Below are 23,485 nucleotides of genomic sequence, written 5' to 3'. Positions count from 1 at the left end.
TTTTTATTGCAAAACTAGACTTTTCTTTATTTATCTTCTAACATGATTATTCTGGCTTTATTTTTTTTAATTTTTACACAATTTTATTGAGTTATGGTTCAACATGCCTTCGTAGTTCGTATATTGTAATACATAATACTACACTTTATGGATTTCTCATTTTCTCACATGGGTTCTAAGCGAATAACTGTAATAAAATATGATTGATCTTTACAATATAATTCGGATAGGAATCCAAATAATAAACCAAAAGCACTAAAATTTGAGCAAAATTAGAATCGAAACCTACTTCCTCTTAGAACAGTTGTGCAGCTAAGTATTACGACCAACTTCTTCCATCCTGGCTTAATGTCCACATCTCTTGACTTAAATGCATTGGTTCACTCTTTACTTTAGTAGATATATGTCTTACTCTCCGCATGCAGGAAGAAATGATAATTGATAACATCCTGTTCTTCCACTTTTAATATCACGTTTGACCTGATCTGTAGTGTTCAGTGTTGAACGAAACGAATCGCAGTGATTTATACTTTTATCTATAACGTAAACAAAACGATACGATTTTCGCACAAACAAGATAGCTTGATTGTCAACAATCTGCTTTCCAGATGGTTTCGTCATCATACTGAGTAGCTAATGAAATAATTTAGCAATGAACGAGCTAGGCCCAATCACAATCGACATCAATATGATATCAGCTTAATTGTACAGGCAGTCGTCAGGAGAAAAGCAGACCCGATGTGGAAAGGAGGGTGAAACGGGAGGATTCAAATAAAATACAGCAGAACCTTCCGTTTGCTCACCGAAGTATTTCGCACCGAATGCAGCTATTCTCACAACAAGTGGCCTACGATTCGAATCAATGTCTTTTCCCGCACGCTGACTGGCGTTTGATCACAGTTCCGTACTTCGTTTCCCACATAGGTTAATTGAGATTTCTTCAAACCAAAAACAAAAAAAAATACTTTCTAAACTTTTGCCTTCAATGAAAAATTGACTCATCAGCCATGGTATAATCTTGCTATATGTCTTTCCCTTCGTAGTAATTAGTGTAAAAGTGAGTGCACTCTTTGGTAATAACTGACCGCAGAGAATTCGTTTATATTGATACATAAAGCAAAAAAAGTCGACTTTTTTAACATGATTAAATTAAGAAAGCTTGTAGCTGGGATTTAAAAAGTTTGACTTTTTCCTAACGTTTGCACTGAAAACCGATACCTTCTATTAGGTCACGGTTCATAGTGCGATGGCCTGTCATATGAATCTATAGTTTTTAAAATACGGACACTTTTACCTTCCTTGCTGCGCTTACTGCAGGTACCTAAAAACGATGGTTTAATCCTATTCAGTTGAGAAAGCTATGCAAATCATTCTCCTCCTCATGCAATTCTAAGAAATAAAAACCGGTTCCCTAATAAATTCAAACAAATTTCGATACACAAGGTTTTAAGCCTTGGCGAAACGGTACCCTATCGGTATAATACCAATCCCAGAAAAACGCCTTCCGTTAAATACAAACCTCGCAGATTCACTTGAACAGCTGGTAGACACGCCAGGCGCAGTATGAAGCTGCCAGCAGTGTCACCACCCTGTGGCTATATTTGGAGCATTTATTGCTGGTAAAAACTAACACTATTGGCGACGAGAAGTCGTTCACGTTGGGAATTTTGGACAAACTTTTAGGATTTTTTTCTACCTGAGGAGAAATAGAAATGGAAGAAATGATGCTAACTGTCGTTGGAAACTACATTTTCTTACTTACTTGATATTGAACACAGGGATCGCAGGACCAGGATATTGTGTACAACCCAGTACAAAACACCGACACTGCACATAGGGGTGCACAGAATGCTAACCTGTCGCGCCAAATCAGTCCTGAAAATGATGAAAAATAGGGTAGAGGATGTCCGATTGCAAAGTTATTATTATTATTGCCCTTATTTGAGAGGCTTTCAGCCCTTGGCTGTCTTCCCTCTAATTGCAAAATTATTTCATACTATTAGTTATGTGAGGAAACCAAAAAATAAACAAGAAATTTTATTATTATTTAGCGTGGAGGTACAATACAATATAAATTTCGAAAAAAATCGTTGATATCGAGAAACCATAATGATTTATGAATAAATTTATGTAGTAGTTGTGTAACTATAATCCACGGAAGACTATGAGTCATGAAAATTTTAATTAAATTGACTAAGAATATATCATTAATCGATTTGTAAATTGCCATATGGTTCCTAATTCTGGGCACATATTTTAAAATGTTCCATATTTTGCGCACAATGTTCCTAATTCTGCGCAGAATAATAAAAACTCAGTTTGCACGTTTTTAGTATCATGTATGTTTCCTAAAGTCTATCTGACTACAACGTTTTACCGTTCTTGTACGCCAAGTATACTAAAAAATGTCCGCTCCAAAACGAACTAAACCCACCTAAACCCATTCGACTCAGCTGCGATGAATTGAGATGATTCCTGTGTGTATGTGTGCATGACGTATGTGCACAAAGATCTTATTCATTTTTCAAGTCCATTGTCCGATTGCTCGCCGTCGCCACAAGTTGCTTTCGACGATCCATTTTTTACGTTAGACAACTTCCCAGATTGGGGGGTCTCGTAGCGTAGTTGGCTACACGTTCGCCTTATAAGCGAATGGTTATGGGTTCGATTCCTAGCCCCTCCACCAAACTCTCGTCAGACGCCGGATCCGCCACCCATACGGTGGCGTTTGGGGTACGCGCCTTACCGTAACGGCTGCCTGCTGACGACTGACAACTTGTTCTTCTCGGAGGCATTCCTCCAACGTTACCCGGATTAGATGGCAACCGAACGATGCAACGATCATTGGATACACGACATGGACAAACGGACACAATGGACTCACAACAAAATGAACTGGGAACGACAACGAGTAATGGTTATCTAAAAATAGATTCTGTGTGGATTCTGTACAGCAGAGGACCACAGAAGATCTCGTCACAGTAGCGGTTAAGAACACAGAGTGCCTACCAAATAAACATATGAATAAAAAAAACTTTCCAGATCAGCTATTGTGCTCATGCCAATGGTCAAGTCACTGTTTTGCCTTGTTTACTAAAGTTCGCCATTGATGAAAAGGCAATTATTATTCCGTCAAATCGGATATTTATATCCAACGCGAATAATAAGACCAGTCCATAAGTACATAAAAGCTAATATTGCCCGAAGTGCTATTTTCTCAAATGTCGGAATGCCAGTCTGACCTAGGAAATCTCCGAGTGGGGAATTATATCGATTTACCAGGGAAAATTATTCGAGCTAGTAGATATAGATATTGAAGGGACCATCAAGATAGGGAGAGATCGAGGAATGGAAGGAAAATTGCAATGGGTACTAGATCCAAAAAAGTTTGTTGCTATGAAAAACGACAACAAAACAAATGTCGTTTCCTGTTGTTGATATGTTTAGTTATTGTTCAAAGATGGTCTAGTAGCCTACACATTTGAACATATCGACATAAGAAGAGTGAATCCTGACCCAAATATGATCAGAACACATCGAGATAGAGAGATATCGAGATAAGGAGGTTATCGAGATTCAGAACGCCCAAATGTACGTAGATTGAAGGGACTAAGAAAACCATCGACATAGGGAGAGATATCGAGATATAGAACATCGAGATGTAGAGAGTCGACTGTATTCTTGTTTCCTTGCCAAAACAGTGGCTACGTCCAATTTGGGTTGACAAGTCAGGCTTATCGTACCTATGCATTCCGCGTGTACAATTAAGAACAGAAAGTAAATTTTGTGCCATATTCTGCGTAACATAAATTTTGAATTTTTTTTTCTATTTTGCATGATGGAGGCTCTCAGAAATTTATTATAAAAACCAATTGGTATACGCGTGATGTTTAACGATAGTTCAAGTTATTATAAATATAGAATAGATTTTAAGAATGTGCGTTAGTGATTATGGTATGCTGCTTTAATTGAAATTTTTGTGTGATAATTCCTGTTATGAAATCGCCGCATGTGAAATCAGGAGCCACAGGCCGCAGGCGCAACACGGATCGAGTGTGGAGAACAGATCCGGAGCTCCTCCCAACAAGATTATTTCCAGCTAATTGTTCACCGTGGATGCGCAGTTCTACAAAAGTGGATAAATCTGGTGAGATTGTTTCAATATGGATTTACCACTATTCCATTGTAGCGAATTTTAAGGTGTAGGTTGAAGAATCCGGAAGTTTGTTTATGGGTCCATTAATAATTTAATAATAGTAGCATAAACAGGCGGAGCTTATTGTAAGCAAAAGTGACCTCGGACTGGTCATAAAATACCAGGCTGTCTGAAACGGGTCAATGGAGCTGCAAGAGAGCTAGCACTTGCACTCTAACTTCCGGATTAAATATGACTGTAAAATTTTGTAAAACAGACAGCTTTCTTCCATAACATCACTGCCAGACTACTGGGGGTTAGTTTGGACACACACACATATTCTGCGCAACATAAATTGCTTTCTATAAGATAGAGAATACACTCTGAAAGCCGATTTTCATCATATTGGAGCAGCGGTTCTCAACCTTTTTCTTCATACTTTTGCATTTATTGAGGTACTTCTATTTTTTGCCGCTGCAAATTAAAATAAGCGTAATTCTTAAGAAAAATGGATGTGAAAACTAACGGGATATAGGGGAACTGTTCCGTTTTCCGTCTCACTGAACATACAAATATTCATCTTATCGCAAAACAGAGAAATACAGCACCAATCTTATCGCTTCTTTTTGCTAACATGCGTGCTCACTGCTGAAAGAAATCACAAAAATAGATAACAAATCCAATACCTTTTCATTGATGCGATGAAAATGGAAGCTATGAGATGAAGTGCCGAACCGTTCCCCTATGCTTCCAAGCCTTTTAAAATAATAACTCCGAGCGTCTGGAAAACAAATTTCCCAGCATCTTGAAAAGAGGTTTCAGAAAATGCATGTTGAAAAGAGGCTTCCGGCGAGCCTCTTAAACGGAGGCCTCTGAGTAGGTTGAAAGCACGGGACCAGGGTTTGAATCCAAAAGAGAATGAGAAAATCTCTCACTTATCATGTCTGTATACACTCTCGATAGGTAACATACCGTGAGAGACGTTTTTCGGTAGCTGTTACGATAATGACCTGATTCGGGGGGCTAAAACCCATAATAAATTTCTTTTAATAAGCCCCAGTTGCGGGAGGCACCAGTTCTGATGATGCATTTACACTTGTTTTACACAGCTGTGCGAAAAAAATATGGTCCCCAACAAAAAATGAGCAAGAAAAAGGAGTTTTATCAAACCCCCTCGGTCAGTTTTTTTTTCAACTTGTATACAAGTGCGATAGTTTTGTTTTCATGGCTTGTTATGATTCGAAGAGGTTTTTGCCTCTCTTTATTCGTTGTTCGTTATCTATCGAGAGCGATTTCTGCAAACCCTGCACGGGACTGACCTCCACCACAGCTTGTTTCGTAGCCAACATTAGAAATTCCGCTCTGACAGCCATAATGGGTTATCACGGGAAGGAAAGAGTTAGGTGCGCTCCACACTGACAGTTTCATAAACGAAAAGCAGAAGAAAAGATCCTGCATCTATACTACGAAAACACAACCACGACATCAGACCCCCGGTTGAAAGAGGAATTTTGCGTCTCTTGAAAGGAGGTTTCCGATCCACTTGAAAGGAGGTTTCCGATCCACTTGAAAGGAGGTTTCCGATCCACTTGAAAGGAGGCTTCAGGGCCTCTTGAAAGGAGGCTTCAGGGCCTCTTGAAAGGAGGCTTCAGGGCCTCTTGAAAGGAGGCTTCAGGGCCTCTTGAAAGGAGGCTTCAGGGCCTCTTGAAAGGAGGCTTCAAGGCCTCCTGAAAGGAGGCTTCAGGGCCTCTTGAAAGGAGGCTTCAGGGCCTCTTGAAAGGAGGCTTCAGGGCCTCTTGAAAGGAGGCTTCAGGGCCTCTTGAAAGGAGGCTTCAGGGCCTCTTGAAAGGAGGCTTCAGGGCCTCTTGAAAGGAGGCTTCAGGGCCTCTTGAAAGGAGGCTTGCGAGCCTCTTGCTTGAAAGAAGGCTTCCGAGCTACTTGAAAGGAAGCTTTCGAGCCTCTTGAAAGGAGGCTTCTGAGCCTATTGGAAGGAGGCTTCGGAGCCTATTGGGAGAAGGCTTTTTTCCGAGCCTATTGGGAGAAGGCGGAGTTTTTCGAAACGCGACTTCCGAGCCACTTAGAAGAAGGCCTCTTTCAACGAAGGTATTGAGCTTTACGAACAAAGGCCTCTTAAATGAAGACTTTCAAATCTTTAGATTGTAGATTTTAGCTCAGAAGCATATTCTCAACACTCTAACTTTGGGATCAGTACAATAGGCCGAATCACAAAAGGCCGAACATGTTCTTGCATACCACAGAAGGCCGAAAACCCAAAAGGCCGAACCACGAAAGGCCGAATGATACAAAAGGCCGAATCTCAAAAGGCCGAGTAACACAAAAGGCCGAATCATTACAAAAGTTTTATTCTTTCAACCAAGAGAACTTAGAATACTCCCAAATTTACGTTTACTTTTATTATGCTGCCCCATTAAGAAAAAGTTGTCCACGTGTTTTGCAACTACTAGCAGCGATCTAATCAATCTTATTCAGTTGAGGTATTTGACTCAGTTCAACGTCTAAGCTCAATCTTTCAATTGAAAGAAGTTGTATGACGGTGTTTACAGAGTCAATTCGAATCCTTATTATATTCCATAATAGATCAATCTTCATTGCAGTAATGAAAGGATGAACATTAAACTTTAAAGTAACGGAGTAATCCAAGAGCTCTCTTTTTTCTTCCTTTGGTGATGTAGTAATCATTATCAGTAGTATTGGGAAAAGTTAAATTCCTAAATCTAATGCAAGAGCCCAAGTTAACTTCCACCGGATTCATGGCTCGCAGAATCGAATTGCCGATTTGCATCAATGTAGGAGTTGTGCGCTTCATGACGCATGGTTGTGCTAATGATGCGCACTACTCATGATCTAATTGCGACATCAGAAGCTAAACAAAATCGAAATTTCAAATTATTATGCTTTTAACTAAAAGCTGTATAACTTACGGTAACGCGGTGTTTTTAAATGTATTTCATTTTCTCCCAATTTAAGAGAAACTGACTTCACTGAGAAATCACAAAATAATCCGAATATTCTAAATTATATTATTTGAATAAAAGAGGTTTGAATTAAATCGGCAGACCAACAAAGTGGACCGGAGCGAGCGCGCGCTAGCTCCGGTCCACTTTGTTGGTCTGCCGATTTCATTCGGCCTTTTGTGGCTTCGGCCTTATGTGATTTCGGCCTTTTGTGGTTTCGGCCTTTTGTGTATTCGGCCTTTTTTGCTTTCGGCCTTTTGTAATTCGGCCATTCGTGATTCGGCCTTTCGTAGTAGACCCCTAACTTTCACCTACTCAGTGACTGAGTAAAATTGTATTGCCATCTCTTTTCTTTCCATGGAAATTTTACTCAATTTCCGTCAAAAGCAGGATTACTCATAGTTTGAGTTGTTTTGCTTTTGGCGGAAATTGAGTAAAATTTCCATGGGTAGGTGAAAGTTAGCGTGAACATCTTATTCAACATTTTGTCTCGATCAAGTAGATAATATTAAAGTTTTTTTAAATTTGTTCATTTGACGTTTTGTCTTTTTGATGTTTTGTCCCACAGCTCTTCATACACTGTGCTAGCAGGATTCAAATGTTTTTGATTTACTGATCGCCATGCATATTATGAAGAATACCAAGTTTTAGAATTAAAAATTACTAATGCTTACAAAATAAGTTTTTATTGAATTAGTTCTACATTTTTGTTCTACGCTTTTTTGTGCTAGGTACCCCCTGGGGTCAGGGAAGGTACCCCCAGTTGAGAACCGCTCGCTTACAAAATCATTGTCTTTTTACAGAATTTTTCTAAATAAACTTGCTCATCAACATCGTAAATACTTTACAAATACGGATCATGTTGAAATGGTCCCGTGGAAGCATTTTATAACCGAACTTTACTCATGGTTTATCATCATCATCACCTTGCATAACGATCTTCCACATAAAAAATTATCGTATAATTTATGGACCCATATTCTGACATATGCAACATGTTATTCATTTCACATGTTATACTTTTCAAGGAAAAAGATTCGTATTCCCATAAAAATTTAACCAAATGGCACTTATGAATCACGGAACGACAGATTATAATTTAAAAAATAATGATGCTTAGTGATCACCCGCCATTTAAAATGTATCTGAAAATTACACAATTATCAAAAGGAGCGTATCAAAATCGTGCTTATACTTTCTGGGACACCCATATAGGAGTATCCGGCAAAACCACAGTTTGTAGCTTCTTGCAAAAGGAGATTTCCGGCTTTATTTTTTGTGGCGCAATTCCAGTGATTATGTTTGGCCTTAAAATCACCAACGATGACTATGGTTCGAGAAGGCTCAGGTGTCTTGCGGGAAGATGATCCGTCAGAACCTCGACTGATACCTGGGAAGTAAGCAGCAATGATGTTTAATTTGTGCACGCCAAAAGGAAAGGAAATACCGACTGTTTCGATTACTTTAGTGTTTGTTCGCAGTTCTTGGAATCCGATTTTTCTTCGTATTGCTATAAGAACGCCGCCTCCTCTGTCGGCATCGGCATGTAATAATAGTTTAGGTGTAGGCATGAAATGCTGGGATATAGCCAGGTTTCTGTAACTACTATTACATCTATATTGTGGCTTTGTAGAAAGTCAAAAACTTCTAGTTGCTTGTTTTAAATAGATCTACCATTGCAGTGAACCAAACGTAGAGGAGACGAATTAGGAATTATACACAAATTTGATTGCCAGCTCGTGGAGAGCTAGAAATTGTTTTTTGCTGTTGCAACTTTGCAGACGCTGGGACATTTCTTTCGCCAAGCATAAAAATTCAGAAATGGTCAACAGCTGGGAAGTTGACTGTCCACTGGTCTGTGCCCTAGGACCTTCCAGAACTTGTGCGTAGGTTGTTTTCTCGGTTGCTGCAGTGGATAGTATTCGATGTGACACCGTATTGGACCAGAGTAACTTTCGACTTTTCAGCCACTCCTGTTAGCCGTGTGGTTGCCACTGCAGTTTGCACAGCAGACACAATTTTTGGCAGCGATGGCACTGCACCACGTCATTTGGGCGCGTAACAAAATATCTCCATTTCACTATCACGTTGAATAGGTCCTTGATTCGTTGAAACTCAGGAAGCTTTACGGTGTTAATTTGAGTGATTCTCGCTGAAACGTTCAATAATAAAATAGAAGCAGCCATATTGAATTGGGCCGCCTTCTTGCATTTCTTTTTAAAAACTATGTTTCCGCCTAGTTGGTAACCACCGATTTTGAATATTAATACATCGATGAAAAGCTTAGCTTATATTGTGCATTGTGTCCAAAAATCTCAAGTGTCTGTTTTTCCTATCGAAAGTTATGTACGATTTGCCAAATTATGTTTTGAAGGCCAATTATATACGGATACATTATTAGAACGCGCGCGATTATCATAGTCCACGTTTGTGGCTAAGATAATTCTATTATCGTTAAGTATGCTTTCAAAGAAGAACTTGGTAAGCTTCATAAGAAAACGTCTACTCTAGCTGAACTGCAACCGTATTTATCGCAGCCTTGTTTCCTTCGGAACAACCCATCTTAGGGACGTTCCGATACTTCCGATATATCGGAATATCGATATTTTTGTTTCGATATCCGATATTTTTGTATCGATATTTTGCTTTCAATATATCGGTCATATCGATATTTTTGCATTCAATATCGATACATTGAATCAGAACAAAGTATCACAAGAACAACAATTGCATTTTGTTTTGTGAAAGAAAATACTTCAAAATGGATCTGAAATGCCGTATTTTAACGGTTTAGAGGATTTTGTGAGGTTTTTTTTTCCTTAAAAATTAAATTTAAACTATAAAAAACTTCCGTCGAGAATCTGAATAATACGTCACCGGGTTATCGTGCGCAGTGCTAGTTTGTTCTATGCACCGAAACATCGGAGACAGAAGAATTAAATTGATGCGAATAAAAATCCCGACTCATGGAGTTTGCGTATGGTTGCCCCCACGGCAACTATAACGCACTCCCAGCACAAATGCAACACTTGTTTCAGAACAAGGAGTATTAGGCTCGAAAAAAATGGACATAATTTACATGAAGAAAATTATGAGGCATTGCACACAAGAGCCGACCCCCTTGCAGCCACACTGCTTCGAGAAATACAAACTAAGTACCACTGCACCGGATCTCCAATTAGCCTTGCGTGCAAAGACGTAGGATTTCCAATCCGGTGATGGTGAGTTCGATTCTTGGTCCGGTCCAGAATGTTGAGATACATTCTTGTCTTCCAGGACATGGTGTATCCATTGTACTTGCCACACAAGATACATACTCCATGCATTGGCGGACATAGAAAAGCTTTCAATTTATAACTGTGGAAATGCGAATAGAACACACATGTTGAAAAGCAGGCCATGTTCCAGTTGGAATGTTGAGCCATAGAAGAAGAAGACCACTACACAACATTAAGATATTTATTATAGAGTTTTGGCACTTCCTCTGCAAGCGTGCTGGGAATTTTCACCTACCCCGGCCAATCTGAATGCCAAAGGGGATTAGGCTCTGTGGATCTCATTCGGCGGTTGACTTAAAATCCTATAATAAACGTTTGCACCGGATATGTTAGTTATGGTGGTTCAGGAATCTTCTTACGATGTTGCAAGTTCCGATGTTGCAAGTATGATCTCGCGATCCCAGTACAGCTTCACGAAACTATTTTCCAGAACCGGGACAGGCACATATTGGTAGTAGGCGACAAACTGGTGAACCAAGTTGTGCTTTAAAGCAAGCTTTTGGTGCACAATCTTGGCTACGACCGAATATGTTCGATCGTCTCTCCTACTGAATTGCACTTCCTGCAGCGGTCCTCCACGTTTTCGTGCAATATATAGTGCCGATAGTTCTTCGTCGCAATTACCCGGTCCTGGATGGCTACCATGAATCCTTTTGTTTCTGAGAAGAGTTCACCCCGCACCAGCCACGTATTCGACGCCGCTTTGTCGATATATTCCAGCTCCAGTTGATGGGGGTGCGTCCCATGCAACTCCTTCTGCCTCCACGATGCGATCATCTCGTCGCCAGATTTGATGTCGCAATTCAGCTGTTAGTCCTCCTGCGCCAGATGCAGGGCACTGAATCCGTGGTCAGCTTCACACACAGCGCGATAGATTTCGTGGCGGTTCTGACTTTCCACGAAGTATCTTCGCAACTGCTGGATCTGGGAAACACATAGTGTTTGTATATCGGTGACGCCTCTTCCTCCTACTGTACGTGGCAGGGTGACTCTCTCAATGGACGATTTTGGATGGCGCATGCGATGCTTAGTGAACGCCACTCGTACTGCTCGTTCTAACGCCTCAAACAACAAGGACACAGCAAACGTGTTTATCGCCTTCACCTTGTTGCCGGCGGACAAGAGGCTCTTCAAAATACCGTTGAAACGATGCAAGAACTTTTCTTGCAGCTCTTTCTTGATCGTCGTATTCCTTTCAGTAGTAGGAAACCTAGGAACTTGTACGTTTCGCCTTCAACCTTATTATTATTATTATTATGGCCACGTCCTTGCGAATGCTGAGGAAGGGGAAGGATGGTTTTGTGGGACACCTACTTAAGAAAGATGCAGAGAACTCTACGACTTCTCATGGGTGCCACGGGAGGTTTTGGGATTGTGTGGAAGGTTATAACAGTAGGAATCGTTTTAGTAGAACGTGAAATACAGAAAGAACTGAGATAGTGATACAAAGTAGGAAAGGGACGAGCCTGTAATTGAACCCACGACCTCCTGCTTATAAAGCAGAAGCGGTAGCCACTAGACCACCGATCTCGTCTCACCACTACACAACATTAAGATATGGATATAAAAAAAACACTTTCATGCTTGATGGGAGTCATAATGGGCTCTGATGAATACGGGTTACCTTGCGCAAGGTAAACAACACACCGGTTCTTGAACAGACGCCAAAATCTTAAGAAGCAGCACATTTATTTTTTTTCACGATTGCTGGACTGGACACACCTGGTTCTCCCATAGTATGGATGGGTTGCCTTTCTATAAGATTTGTCCCACATGCGATTCCCACAGTACTGTGGAACACGTTCTGAGTGTATGCTCTCAACACGCTCTCTTCGCCATATCTACAGACTATCGAGACGCATTCGTTACACTATGGATAGCGATTCGGCAAGTACTACCACCGTCATTCGTTTCCCGAGAGACTCAGGGCTCTACAATCATGTCTAGCCAAGCAACGCGCTGCATCCTCTTCCTTGCTACGTTGTACTTACTGTAGGTAGTTGTTCCTTCCGTAAATGCGCACATTCTAAAAAAAGAAATATTGAGATTTGTACTCACCGGCCGCCACCGATGCCAATCCGCTGAGGAACGCTGTTTTGTGTAGGCAATTTCCAACTGCAATCCATCGTCCAGTTTCTTCGCCCAGTCGCGACGGCTCAATGATGATGTAGTCCGCTTTGGCATACAGAGCCTTGTCCAGCTCCTGCTCAAACGTTTCGTGTGCATTTTCGCCTTCGTATACCTCACGAATCACGTGCACCGTGGGAGATTTCAGTTCGCTGCAAGGAACAAGCGGAAAACCGTTATAAGCTGCATTAGATTGAAACTTCACGAATTTTGTAAATGATCTGAAATTTTGAACTACCACATGAACGAACAACATAAAATGACAATAAGCTAATATCTACGGATTTTACTTCCGATCCATTCGGATGCTTCTTCAATTTTGCAAATCAAACTTAATCCGGTGCCAATCCATTCCGAAAGTCGCTGATAGGTATGGGAATGAGAAAATCACTACGAATTCAATCGAATGATCTGTATCTAATTGGACCAATAAAAGCTCAACAAAACTCTTCAAAAGCAACTCACTCGATCGGGCTTAGACGTTTCAGTTCATCGAAAGCAGACATTGCATGTGAGCGGGCTCTCGCGAGGGGCCAACGCAATATCCAAGCCCACCAATCGATTCGTCTTGCGTCCGAATGTTTGTGGATGACCCAAACTAATTACTGCTTGGCCAGATTTTAACGGGGGAAGGTGAAACAGATTGATTCATTATAAACGGGAATACAGAAATATGGTTGTTAGAAGGTGTGTGGCTTTTCAAGAACAATCTCGATAAATATTTAAGCTGAATATGATTACGACTTGTCTGGCTGTCTGTTTTCAAAAAAAAAAAATGATTTGGCCAGTTATTTCCTACCACGTACACCAAGGTGGTGATCACTTCATAATTCCGGCCTAATTTTTAAAGCTACAAAATTAGAAAACTAGCCAATTTCGCAAAATTCAATTTTTCGGAATGTTGTACCAATAAAAAATTTCCAGAACATAGCATTTCTGTAAATATTTGTTCAAGAGACATTTTTTCTAAACATCCACATGATGATCCTTGGAAGGCAGTAAGATAGTCTATACTAACCGTATAGGGATAATGATTATGGAAGGACATCAAAAAATAAAAATGCGGGACATAACACTCATGAAATATGAAGATATAGGGAAACTGCTCCTTGAATTCATACCATGTATCCAAATCAATACCATTCGAAAACAAAGAATTGGTGCGCTAATTGTTTTGTTTCTCATTTTTGTGATTTTTTTCAGCAGTGAGCACGCAGGAAAACAACAAAACACGACACAAATTGAGCCTAAATTGCCTGTTTTGCGAATGTTATTGATATAGGAGCATGTTATTAATAATGGAACAGATACCCTACGAGCAACATAAAATTTGAAAACGCTGGCAAACAAAACATACCTTTTTATTAAAAACTCATGATAGGGTGGTAGGAGAAAGAAAAACTAAGTACAAATAGGGTCGTTACTTCAATGTTGTGTTCCATACTGTTTCGTAAAGAACCACATTCAATCGCATTCTTTGCTACAATTTGATTTGTCCTTCTATTTTGGTATTACACAATGTTTTGTTTTTTTTTATCATTTTAACGCATAGTCCATGATGTGACTTCCACAGATATATTCAGTAGGGTGAACCAAATACAACATGAAATCGAAAACCAACCCTAGAATTAAGATATTTTAATTTATCATAAGCCAAATTCCCCCCAACGGTGATAGTGCCTTTCTTGTTTCCATCATTAAAATTCTCCTTCGAACAATCAGTCCTACTACTTTGAAATCTGTCCAACCAATTTGAATCATAATTTTTCTGATGCGCACGAATAATAAGCGACCAAAAAAAACTATGATAACGTATTTTAGTGAATAATAATAATGACTGTTAAGTACAAACTTGGTACGTCACAGCACCTACACAGTGTTATCAGCGAAGTGTCTACCTGGACTTCAGAACTTGCGCCAAAGATGACAACGCTGTCAGGGGAATTGTCAGCAATCGTAAACACAAACTAATGTGCACATCATGAAATCGCAACGTGAACTTCAACATTTATAATTTGTTATTCTAAGTTATTAAATACACCGTAATTTGTGCAATTAATCTGTACCAACTAGAATTGGCAGGTATATGAAGCCCTGTAGAAATTATGAATTGTGCCAATTATTAAATTAATTTCTAGATTTTCTCTACCGAGATCGAGGCTCGGATTGAGGTTACAAAACCCATATTTATCCAGGAATCTTAATTAATTTTCTAAGCAACAAAGGTAAACTACTTAAACCTAAAATGTACTTAATATCTAATGCTTAAGTACCCTAGATACATCGCTGTGCCTCTAGCAAGTCCCATACACGAATTCAGGTCACGGGAAATTAAGTTTACTTGAACTCATGAAACGTATGTATAGAATATGCCGCATAATCAAATAACCTAACCGATGTAAATTTCATTATAGGAATTTTTTAACCGTCCCTGAATAAACGAGTTAAGAAATCGGATACTGTCTATTATTGTTACTGCCGTAACAAATTAAAAAATTCGTTTCCCGTGCAAATCAAAGTGGGACTGAAATATGGCACCGCTTGCACCACCCGAACATAACTGTCCGCTGTGTCAATCCGATGACGATAGCCATATGGTTAGCTGCGACCGATGTAACGAATGGTACCACTTCGAATGCGTCGGAGTGACGGACGATATCGCCAACCATTCTTGGGTTTGTCTGAAATGCACGAAAACAGATGCCTTAAATCCGCCATCCAAATCTACTGGTGCAACGTCCAAAGCTTCGAAGCCTCAGGAGACTGAGCAATTAGACGGCCCTCGAAAATTGGCCCCACCGGTCGCACCCGCTCAAACATCACAACCTCTCCAGTTATCAGTAGACTTGCAGCTAAAAATGCTCGAAGAAGAACGTGCCATTGAGCGAAAATATCTTATGCGAAAATACCAGCTAATGATGGAAGCTTCCAGAACCGCGAATCATCCTACACACTCTCACTCGGATGACAGTTTTTACAATCCACCATGCCACTCCTCTCCACTACGACCAGTTCCATCCATCGCACCCGAGCTCCATCTCCTTGAAGGTACAAGAGGAGCGAACGAGACAGCATTGCTGAATTCTAGCCAAATTGCTGCTCGTCATGCAGTGTCAAAAGAGTTACCCGTTTATAGTGGCGAGCCAGAGGAATGGCCACTATTTATCGCTACATATGAAAATACAACCAAACTATGCGGATACACGCCGGAAGAGAACATGGTCCGGTTACAACGATGTCTTCGCGGCAAAGCACTGGAGGCAGTCAAGTGCCAGTTATTACACCCGGCTAATTTGGAACACGCGCTTGCTACGTTACGAATGTTGTTTGGTCGTCCGGAAATCATAGTTCACAGCCTTATCGAAAAGATCAACAAAATTCCGGCGCCTAGAGCAGACAGACTCGGCACGCTCATAGACTTCGCCCTCGCAGTGAGAAACATGGTTGCCACCGTGAAAGCTTGCAACTTGGAGGAGCATCTATATAACATCACCCTACTCCAAGGCCTAGTGGAGCGATTGCCAACAATGGTTAAACTGAATTGGGCGACACACCGGGTACGGCTTGGAACAGTATCACTTTTAGAGTTCAGCGATTGGTTATATACCATGGCAGAAGCAGCAAGTACAGTCACGATGTCGCCTGCTACGTCTGTTTGTAACGATGCAAGATCCCGTCGAAGTGGCCATAGAGAGGATGGATTTCTAAACGTCCACACCGAAAACCAACAAAGGTATGTATCGCCACAACGACCGAGAGGTAACTGTGTCGTTTGTGAACGATCTTGCAGTGCTACTGAAATTTGCCCAGAGTTTCTAAATATGAACCATTCCGATCGTTGGACTACACTACGCGAACACAAGCTTTGTAGAACTTGCCTTGGAACGCATCGAGGACCTTGTCGATGCAATGACATCTGCGGCAAAAATGGCTGCACCTACAAGCATCATCGTCTATTACATAATGAACGCAACGAAGCATTCAACGGCGCTGCTAGGAATCCTGTACAATCCTATGTAGGTGAAAACCCAACAACCAACATCAACTTTACCCAACAAAACTGTAATACTCACAGGCTAAACGAGAAATCGGTGTTGTTTCAATATATTCCTATTGCTCTACATCACAACGGAAACACAGTACATACCTACGCATTCGTGGACTGCGGATCCGACATAACATTACTCGAAGAGGATTTAGCCGCTGATTTGAACCTGCATGGTGAAAAACATCCTTTGTGCATCCGTTGGACTGCCGATCACTGTCGTTTTGAAAACTCTACCGAGCGAGTTTCACTCCAAGTATCCGGATTAGGTAACAAAACCCATAAGTACATACTACCTGATGTATTTACGGTAAAGGACCTGAAACTACCAACACAGTCACTCGACGCAAACAAACTGCGTAAACGATATAGTTACCTCAGAGGGCTATCCGTTGAATCTTACTTCAATGTTCGTCCCCGACTGCTTATTGGAATGAACAACATCCGGCTCGGTCATGCTTTGGATAGCCGTGAGGGTAGAGAAAACGAACCTATCGCAACTAGAACACGTCTTGGCTGGACTATCTTTGGAACCTGTTCAGATGATCATCCCAAACCAGTAACCGCACCCTACAGCTTCCACATATGTTTGCACTCAAACTTCGGAGAAGATACGCTGCACGACGCGGTCAAAGATTATTTCGCCCTTGACAACGTAGGCATTACGGCACCGACAAAGGAACTGTTATCGGTAGAAGACGAGCGTGCTATGGCGATCCTACGTTCTAATACACACTTTGAATGTGGTCGATACACTACGCGCCTACTATGGAAATATGACGACATACGATTACCGAACAACAAAGCTATGGCACTTAGACGCCACGATTGCCTCTTGAAAAGAATGACACGTGAACCAGCCTTAGGTGAAATACTGAAGAAGAAGATAGCCGATTACGCGCAGAAAGGGTATATCCGCAAACTTTCGTCTGACGAAATACGGCAACGTGGCAATCGTACTTGGTACCTTCCCATTTTTCCTGTTTTCAACCCGAATAAACCGGGCAAAGTTCGTATAGTTTGGGATGCCGCTGCTGCTGTAGCTGGCACGTCGCTGAACTCGGTACTCCTAAAGGGTCCAGACCACCTGGAACCTCTGCCATTCGTACTGCATAAATTTCGTGAGCGCTCTATGCGGAGACATCGAAGAAATGTTCCACCGTGTCAAGATAAGTGAAGAGGATCAACAAAGCCAACGATTTTTGTTCCAGAACAATATGGATGTAAGTGAACCGGATGAATACATTATGACCGTCATGACGTTCGGCGCTACTTGCTCGCCTAGTAGTGCAAATTTCGTCATCAATGAAAACGCAAATCGTTTTTCGGAAGAACTTCCTACAGCAGTCGGAGCTATTCGGAAAAACCACTATGTGGACGACATGCTAGTTAGCATTAACTCTGAAGCGGAAGCTATACAACTGGCAAAGGAAGTCCATTTCATTCACCGAAAAGGGGGTTTTAACATGAGAGGTTGGATCTCCAACTCTCCAGCAGTCATGCAGGCACTGAACGGTAGTGACACCCCCGAAAGAAGTTTGGACTTCAACAAAGCAACCGCCATAGAGAAAGTATTGGGAATGTGGTGGAACATTGAAGCAGATCAGTTTCAGTTCAAACTTCGCACAGAACGCCATGTGGACCTGTTATCTGGCACAAAACACCCCACTAAGCGAGAAATACTCAGCATGCTCATGTCTATCTACGACCCTCTCGGTCTGATTGCGAATTTTCTCATGCCATTGAAACTGTTACTACAGGAAATTTGGCGATCAGGAGTAACCTGGGACGAACCGATTGAATCTTGTCACCTACATAAATGGAAGTTGTGGTTGAGCTACCTTCCGCGAGCTGCGTCTGTACGAATTCCTCGCTGTTATATCTCGAAACCATCATACGAACTAATGCACATCGAACTGCATACATTTGTGGATGCGAGCGAACTCGGTTATTGTGCCGTGTCTTATCTACGGGTTGAACAAGCTGACTATATTGAGTGTGCGTTAATAGGTGCCAAAACAAGGGTTGCGCCGCTTAAATTTGTCTCTATTCCGCGCCTAGAACTTCAAGCGGCTGTAATCGGCACCCGCCTCGCTAAGAGCATCCAAGAAGGACATTCCATTCGTATCGCACACCGTTATTTCTGGACAGATGCTGTAGATGTACTGTGCTGGTTGCGCTCAGACCATCGTGCATACTCAACATTTGTTGCATATCGTGTGAGCGATATTTTGGAGCACACTGATATCGCGGAGTGGAGGTATGTTCCAACCAAAGAAAACGTAGCGGACGAAGGCACGAAGTGTAAACGACAACCAAGGTTCGATGCAGAAAGCAGATGGACAAGAGGACCATCGTTCATTTGGAGACCAAGTATAGCCTGGCCCTTGGAACCATCTCTAAAAACACGACAGCATCAGAATTGCGACGGTGCATGATGCATCATTCAGCAGTTCCAGTTCTTCGTGATTGCTTACAACCAGAAGCATATTCTAATTGGAATCATTTGAGACGAGTAACCGCTTTAGTGACAAGGTTCCTACATAATCTAAAACGCAAAATTTCTGGTGAACCCTTTCTGTTGGCCCATTAACGCGCACAGAACTTCTGAAAGCGGAGCTGTTCCACTATAAGCGCGCACAAGAGGACGTGTATGCTGATGAAATGGCCCTTTGAGAGCTCCTAGGACAGGTGACCAAACACTCCTGAAAAGTAATCGGCTATTCAAACTTAGCCCTACTATTGATGACGATGAAATATTACGTATTCATGGTCGCATCGATGCGTGTGAATATGTCGGAACCAATACTAAATATCCAATTATATTACCACGAGGGCATCCACTCACAAAGTTGGTGCTCCAAAGTATACATGAAATGTACCATCACCAATGTCACGAAACTTTGTCAACGAGGCACGCAAGAAATTCTACATCCCCAAACTTCGTATGGAATGCAAAAGGTCCGTTCTGAGTGTCAGCGTTGTAAAGTACGCCGCGCGCAACCAACACCACCAGCGATGGGGAACCTTCCCAAAGCACGCTTAGCAGCTTTCATCCGGCCCTTCTCATACGTCGGAATTGACTATTTCGGGCCCTTTCAAGTGGTAGTCGGACGTCGTATCGAAAAGCGTTGGGGAGTTCTAGTGACATGCCTTACAGTGCGTGCCATACACATCGAGTTAGTTCACAGTCTTGACACAAACTCGTGCATTATGGCTATGCGTAATTGCTTTGCGCGTCGCGGTGTCCCTGTGCAAATAATCAGTGATAGAGGCACTAACTTCATCGGTGCCGAAAAGGAGTTAAAGAAATCTTTAGCGGCGATTAACCAAGAGTCTATTATGAGAGAGTTCACAACACCGTCAACGTCGTGGGTGTTCAATCCTCCAGCTACACCACATATGGGTGGCTCGTGGGAAAGGCTGATACAATCAGTGAAAAAGGTCCTATACGAGATTCAGCCAACTCGCTTACCCAGAGACGAAGTTCTTAGGAACAGCTTGATAGAAATTGAAAACATAGTGAACAGCAGACCACTCACACATGTGCCAATAGAGGATGAATCATCGCCAGCGTTAACTCCCAATCATTTTTTGGTAGGATCCTCCAACGGACTCAAGCCTCTAGTGCCATTCAATGCCAGTGAAGCTGCTTTGAGGCAATCGTTCAAGACATCGCAAGTTCTCGCCAACTATTTCTGGAAGCGCTGGATTAGTGAGTATCTCCCGATTATCACTCGGAGGACCAAATGGTTTGCACCAGTGAAACCTATCTCGGTTGGTGATATAGTCATCGTCGTCGATCCCAAGCAACCGAGGAATTGTTGGCCAAAGGGGAGAGTGTTAGCTACGCTACTCGCCAAGGATGGTCAAGTCCGACAAGCAACTGTGCAGACTTCTGGAGGGATTTTTCAAAGATCAGCAGTTAATCTAGCGGTACTTGATGTAGGTGCAAATACAGAGAATGTTAAGTACAAACTTGGTACGTCACAGCACCTACACAGTGTTATCAGCGAAGTGTCTACCTGGACTTCAGAACTTGCGCCAAAGATGACAACGCTGTCAGGGGAATTGTCAGCAATCGTAAACACAAACTAATGTGCACATCATGAAATCGCAACGTGAACTTCAACATTTATAATTTGTTATTCTAAGTTATTAAATACACCGTAATTTGTGCAACTAATCTGTACCAACTAGAATTGGCAGGTATATGAAGCCCTGTAGAAATTATGAATTGTGCCAATTATTAAATTAATTTCTAGATTTTCTCTACCGAGATCGAGGCTCGGATTGAGGTTACAAAACCCATATTTATCCAGGAATCTTAATTAATTTTCTAAGCAACAAAGGTAAACTACTTAAACCTAAAATGTACTTAATATCTAATGCTTAAGTACCCTAGATACATCGCTGTGCCCCTAGCAAGTCCCATACACGAATTCAGGTCACGGGAAATTAAGTTTACTTGAACTCATGAAACGTATGTATAGAATATGCCGCATAATCAAATAACCTAACCGATGTAAATTTCATTATAGGAATTTTTTAACCGTCCCTGAATAAACGAGTTAAGAAATCGGATACTGTCTATTATTGTTACTGCCGTAACAATGACAATAATGATTTTGGTTTTAAAAGTCTTAGTTTCTACTTTTGTCTAAATATCCAGGAAACAAACCTTGATTATAATAAAAAATCATAGAATTTTACAAAACAGCAAACAGCATGCAAGACATATGATTCGTGTCATAATGTGCTCATGTTCTGATAAACGCTTGTTGCGAGATGTGTGTTTCAATTCAATAACAAGCTCAGTTCACAACAAACGGTATGTTATATTATTACGAGCTGAGATATTAGTTGATTAAGTAATTGATTCCCTCAGGTATGTTTGCTTCGAATACTGCAGATGGCTGACGACAAAATAAGGTTTAGTACAGGCTTATTTTTAGGCAGACTTAATATTAACGATTTTAATTGATCAACGACTGATAAAAACATAATTTTATTAAATGTAAATCTAGCTTAACGGCTTCAATGGCATTCAGGACAGAACAAATATTATTTTCTAATTCTATAGGTTTTGCCTTTCTCGTACAACAAAGTTGTACCAAAAGGCTATCATTTCACTCCGTAAACAAACTTTTTATAGAAGGCCCAGACACCCATAATGTTATATACCAATCGACTCAGATCAACGAGCTGAACAAATGTCTGTCTGCCCATGTGTATGTATGTGTGTGTATGTGTGTGCACAAAAGCTAAGAAAAACATTAGGCAACTTTTCATATAGTAACCATTAACCAATTTCCACGCAACAAGTTTCATTCGACAGGGGACAAGTTGGCTAGTTGATCACTATTGAACTTTAAAACGATCACTACTCGGTGAATTAAGTTGGGTTTTTATACATTACTCATCCCTTCCTGTATCCAAACTATTAAAAATAACAAAAGAAGGGATTCAATTTTGTTCCGGCCTTACGGGCCATTACAAATGTTCACTAAAATATATGTTCTACTAGTCTCCGAAAGGTTAAGGGGGAAATAATAAAAAATAAATAATCAATTGAAAATCAATTTTAAAAAACTTCTCGAATTAGTTTTAAAAAATTCGAAACGATTTTAAAATTCTCTAGATTTTTCGGAAACATTATTGTTGTCCCCTCTATTATTACTTTTGGGCGAAAAAATCCGAGGGAGGTAGACATATTTTTTTAAATATTTGTGTCAACCTTATTGAACATCAAAACTAACGTCGCATAACAAATGTTGTACTTGAATCATTGAGTAAGTGCACATGCCAAGCACAGGAGTTAAATAATAGTTCTTTAGTACTACAGCTTCAAAAGAAAATTAAAGAACAAAAATTAATTCAATACCTATAACGAAAAACTGCATCCTACATCAAGTGAAATCGATGAAATACTAAAGATGATTTATTGTTAGTATGGCAATATGTAAGTTAGCTCATATTATAGGTAGACATCTTATAGATAAACGAAGGCGCATACAAAAATGCATACTTTTCTTTATTATTCTCATTACAAGATTTTGAAGCTATCTTCCCATATATTTATTTTTATTGCTGTCTTCCCAAATTACTATTAATGCCCTTCCGGCTTTATTTTGATGTTTCGGCTGTTGATAAGATCACTCATAGATTTGCTCAAATAAGTTGCATATGACGGAGAATCCTATTCCATTGTTTCTTATTGTAAATGAACCGAATTGGACTATGATCTCAAACGTCATTTTTAAAATCCTATTTATTCATAATGCACGAAAAGGCACCATTATCGCAGATTAATCAGGGTTTTTATTGTGTCTTCCTCTGATTTACTTGTCGACTCACCCAAGAACTTGATTTTTTGTTTACAAAAATATTAAAGATAAATAACAAATAATTTATTGCTTCGTAGACCCGATGTAAAGTCTGTATACCGACTTTACATCGGGTCAAGGAAGCAATAATTATTGTATACAAACTAATTATCGTTATTAAGATTAAATAAAACAATTTATTAAGCACAAAACTTACAAACACTAAAAATGTTTGTAACACCCTAACGCCGAAGCAATATCCCCACACATTCGGCACCACCCTCGCTATCCGAAATCCACCCATCATCGGAAGGCCACTGATTATGTAAAAAATTTGGAACATTCTTTCGAGACGCACATCCATTTCTGGGGTCGCACTTTGTACCGCACTAAGTCCTGCTCAATTCCCTAGCATAGAATAATCACTAACCTTTGTCCTGGCTGGGTTGATTCATCGGACATCTTGAGGCTGGCTGGCGCTGCTTCCAAAGAAAGAAAACTTGTTTTCAGACCGTTTTTCACCCGACTTCCGATACACAAAACTCGCGGATTTATTTCGTACTGCACTCCGCGACGCACACACATAAATTGACGATTAG

General features: G+C 40.7%; 2 protein-coding genes across 4 annotated transcripts; one reads left to right on the top strand and one right to left on the bottom strand.

The window, feature by feature from the left end:
- On the bottom strand, positions 1–23,485 carry LOC134211198 (transmembrane protein 11 homolog, mitochondrial). 3 transcript variants are annotated; one of them, XR_009978967.1, is made up of 5 exons: positions 23,317–23,484; positions 12,447–12,667; positions 1,763–1,875; positions 290–1,696; positions 1–187 (listed from the first exon to the last, which is right to left on the bottom strand). XR_009978967.1 is itself a non-coding variant. In XM_062687875.1 (5 exons), exons 2-5 carry the CDS (start codon positions 13,019–13,021, stop codon positions 1,529–1,531), a joined length of 543 nt encoding a protein of 180 aa, XP_062543859.1. In that variant the 5' UTR covers positions 13,022–13,120; positions 23,317–23,485; the 3' UTR covers positions 1–1,528. The 3 variants fall into 3 exon arrangements, 2 of the variants coding, with proteins under 2 accessions (XP_062543859.1, XP_062543858.1); XM_062687875.1 differs by adding an exon at positions 12,981–13,120 and having other exon boundaries at positions 1–1,696; positions 23,317–23,485; XM_062687874.1 differs by having other exon boundaries at positions 1–1,696.
- Positions 14,232–17,737, top strand: LOC134215453 (uncharacterized). Its single transcript, XM_062694642.1, has 2 exons — positions 14,232–14,597; positions 14,654–17,737. The coding sequence occupies exon 2, from the start codon at positions 15,047–15,049 to the stop codon at positions 17,735–17,737; it is 2,691 nt and encodes an 896-aa protein (XP_062550626.1). The 5' UTR covers positions 14,232–14,597; positions 14,654–15,046.

The sequence above is a fragment of the Armigeres subalbatus genome, chromosome 2 (genome assembly GCF_024139115.2).
Source record: "Armigeres subalbatus isolate Guangzhou_Male chromosome 2, GZ_Asu_2, whole genome shotgun sequence".
Taxonomy (NCBI): Eukaryota; Metazoa; Arthropoda; class Insecta; order Diptera; family Culicidae; genus Armigeres; species Armigeres subalbatus.
Note: the sequence above shows the minus strand (reverse complement) of the source record. Positions and strands in the feature narration are given on the sequence as shown.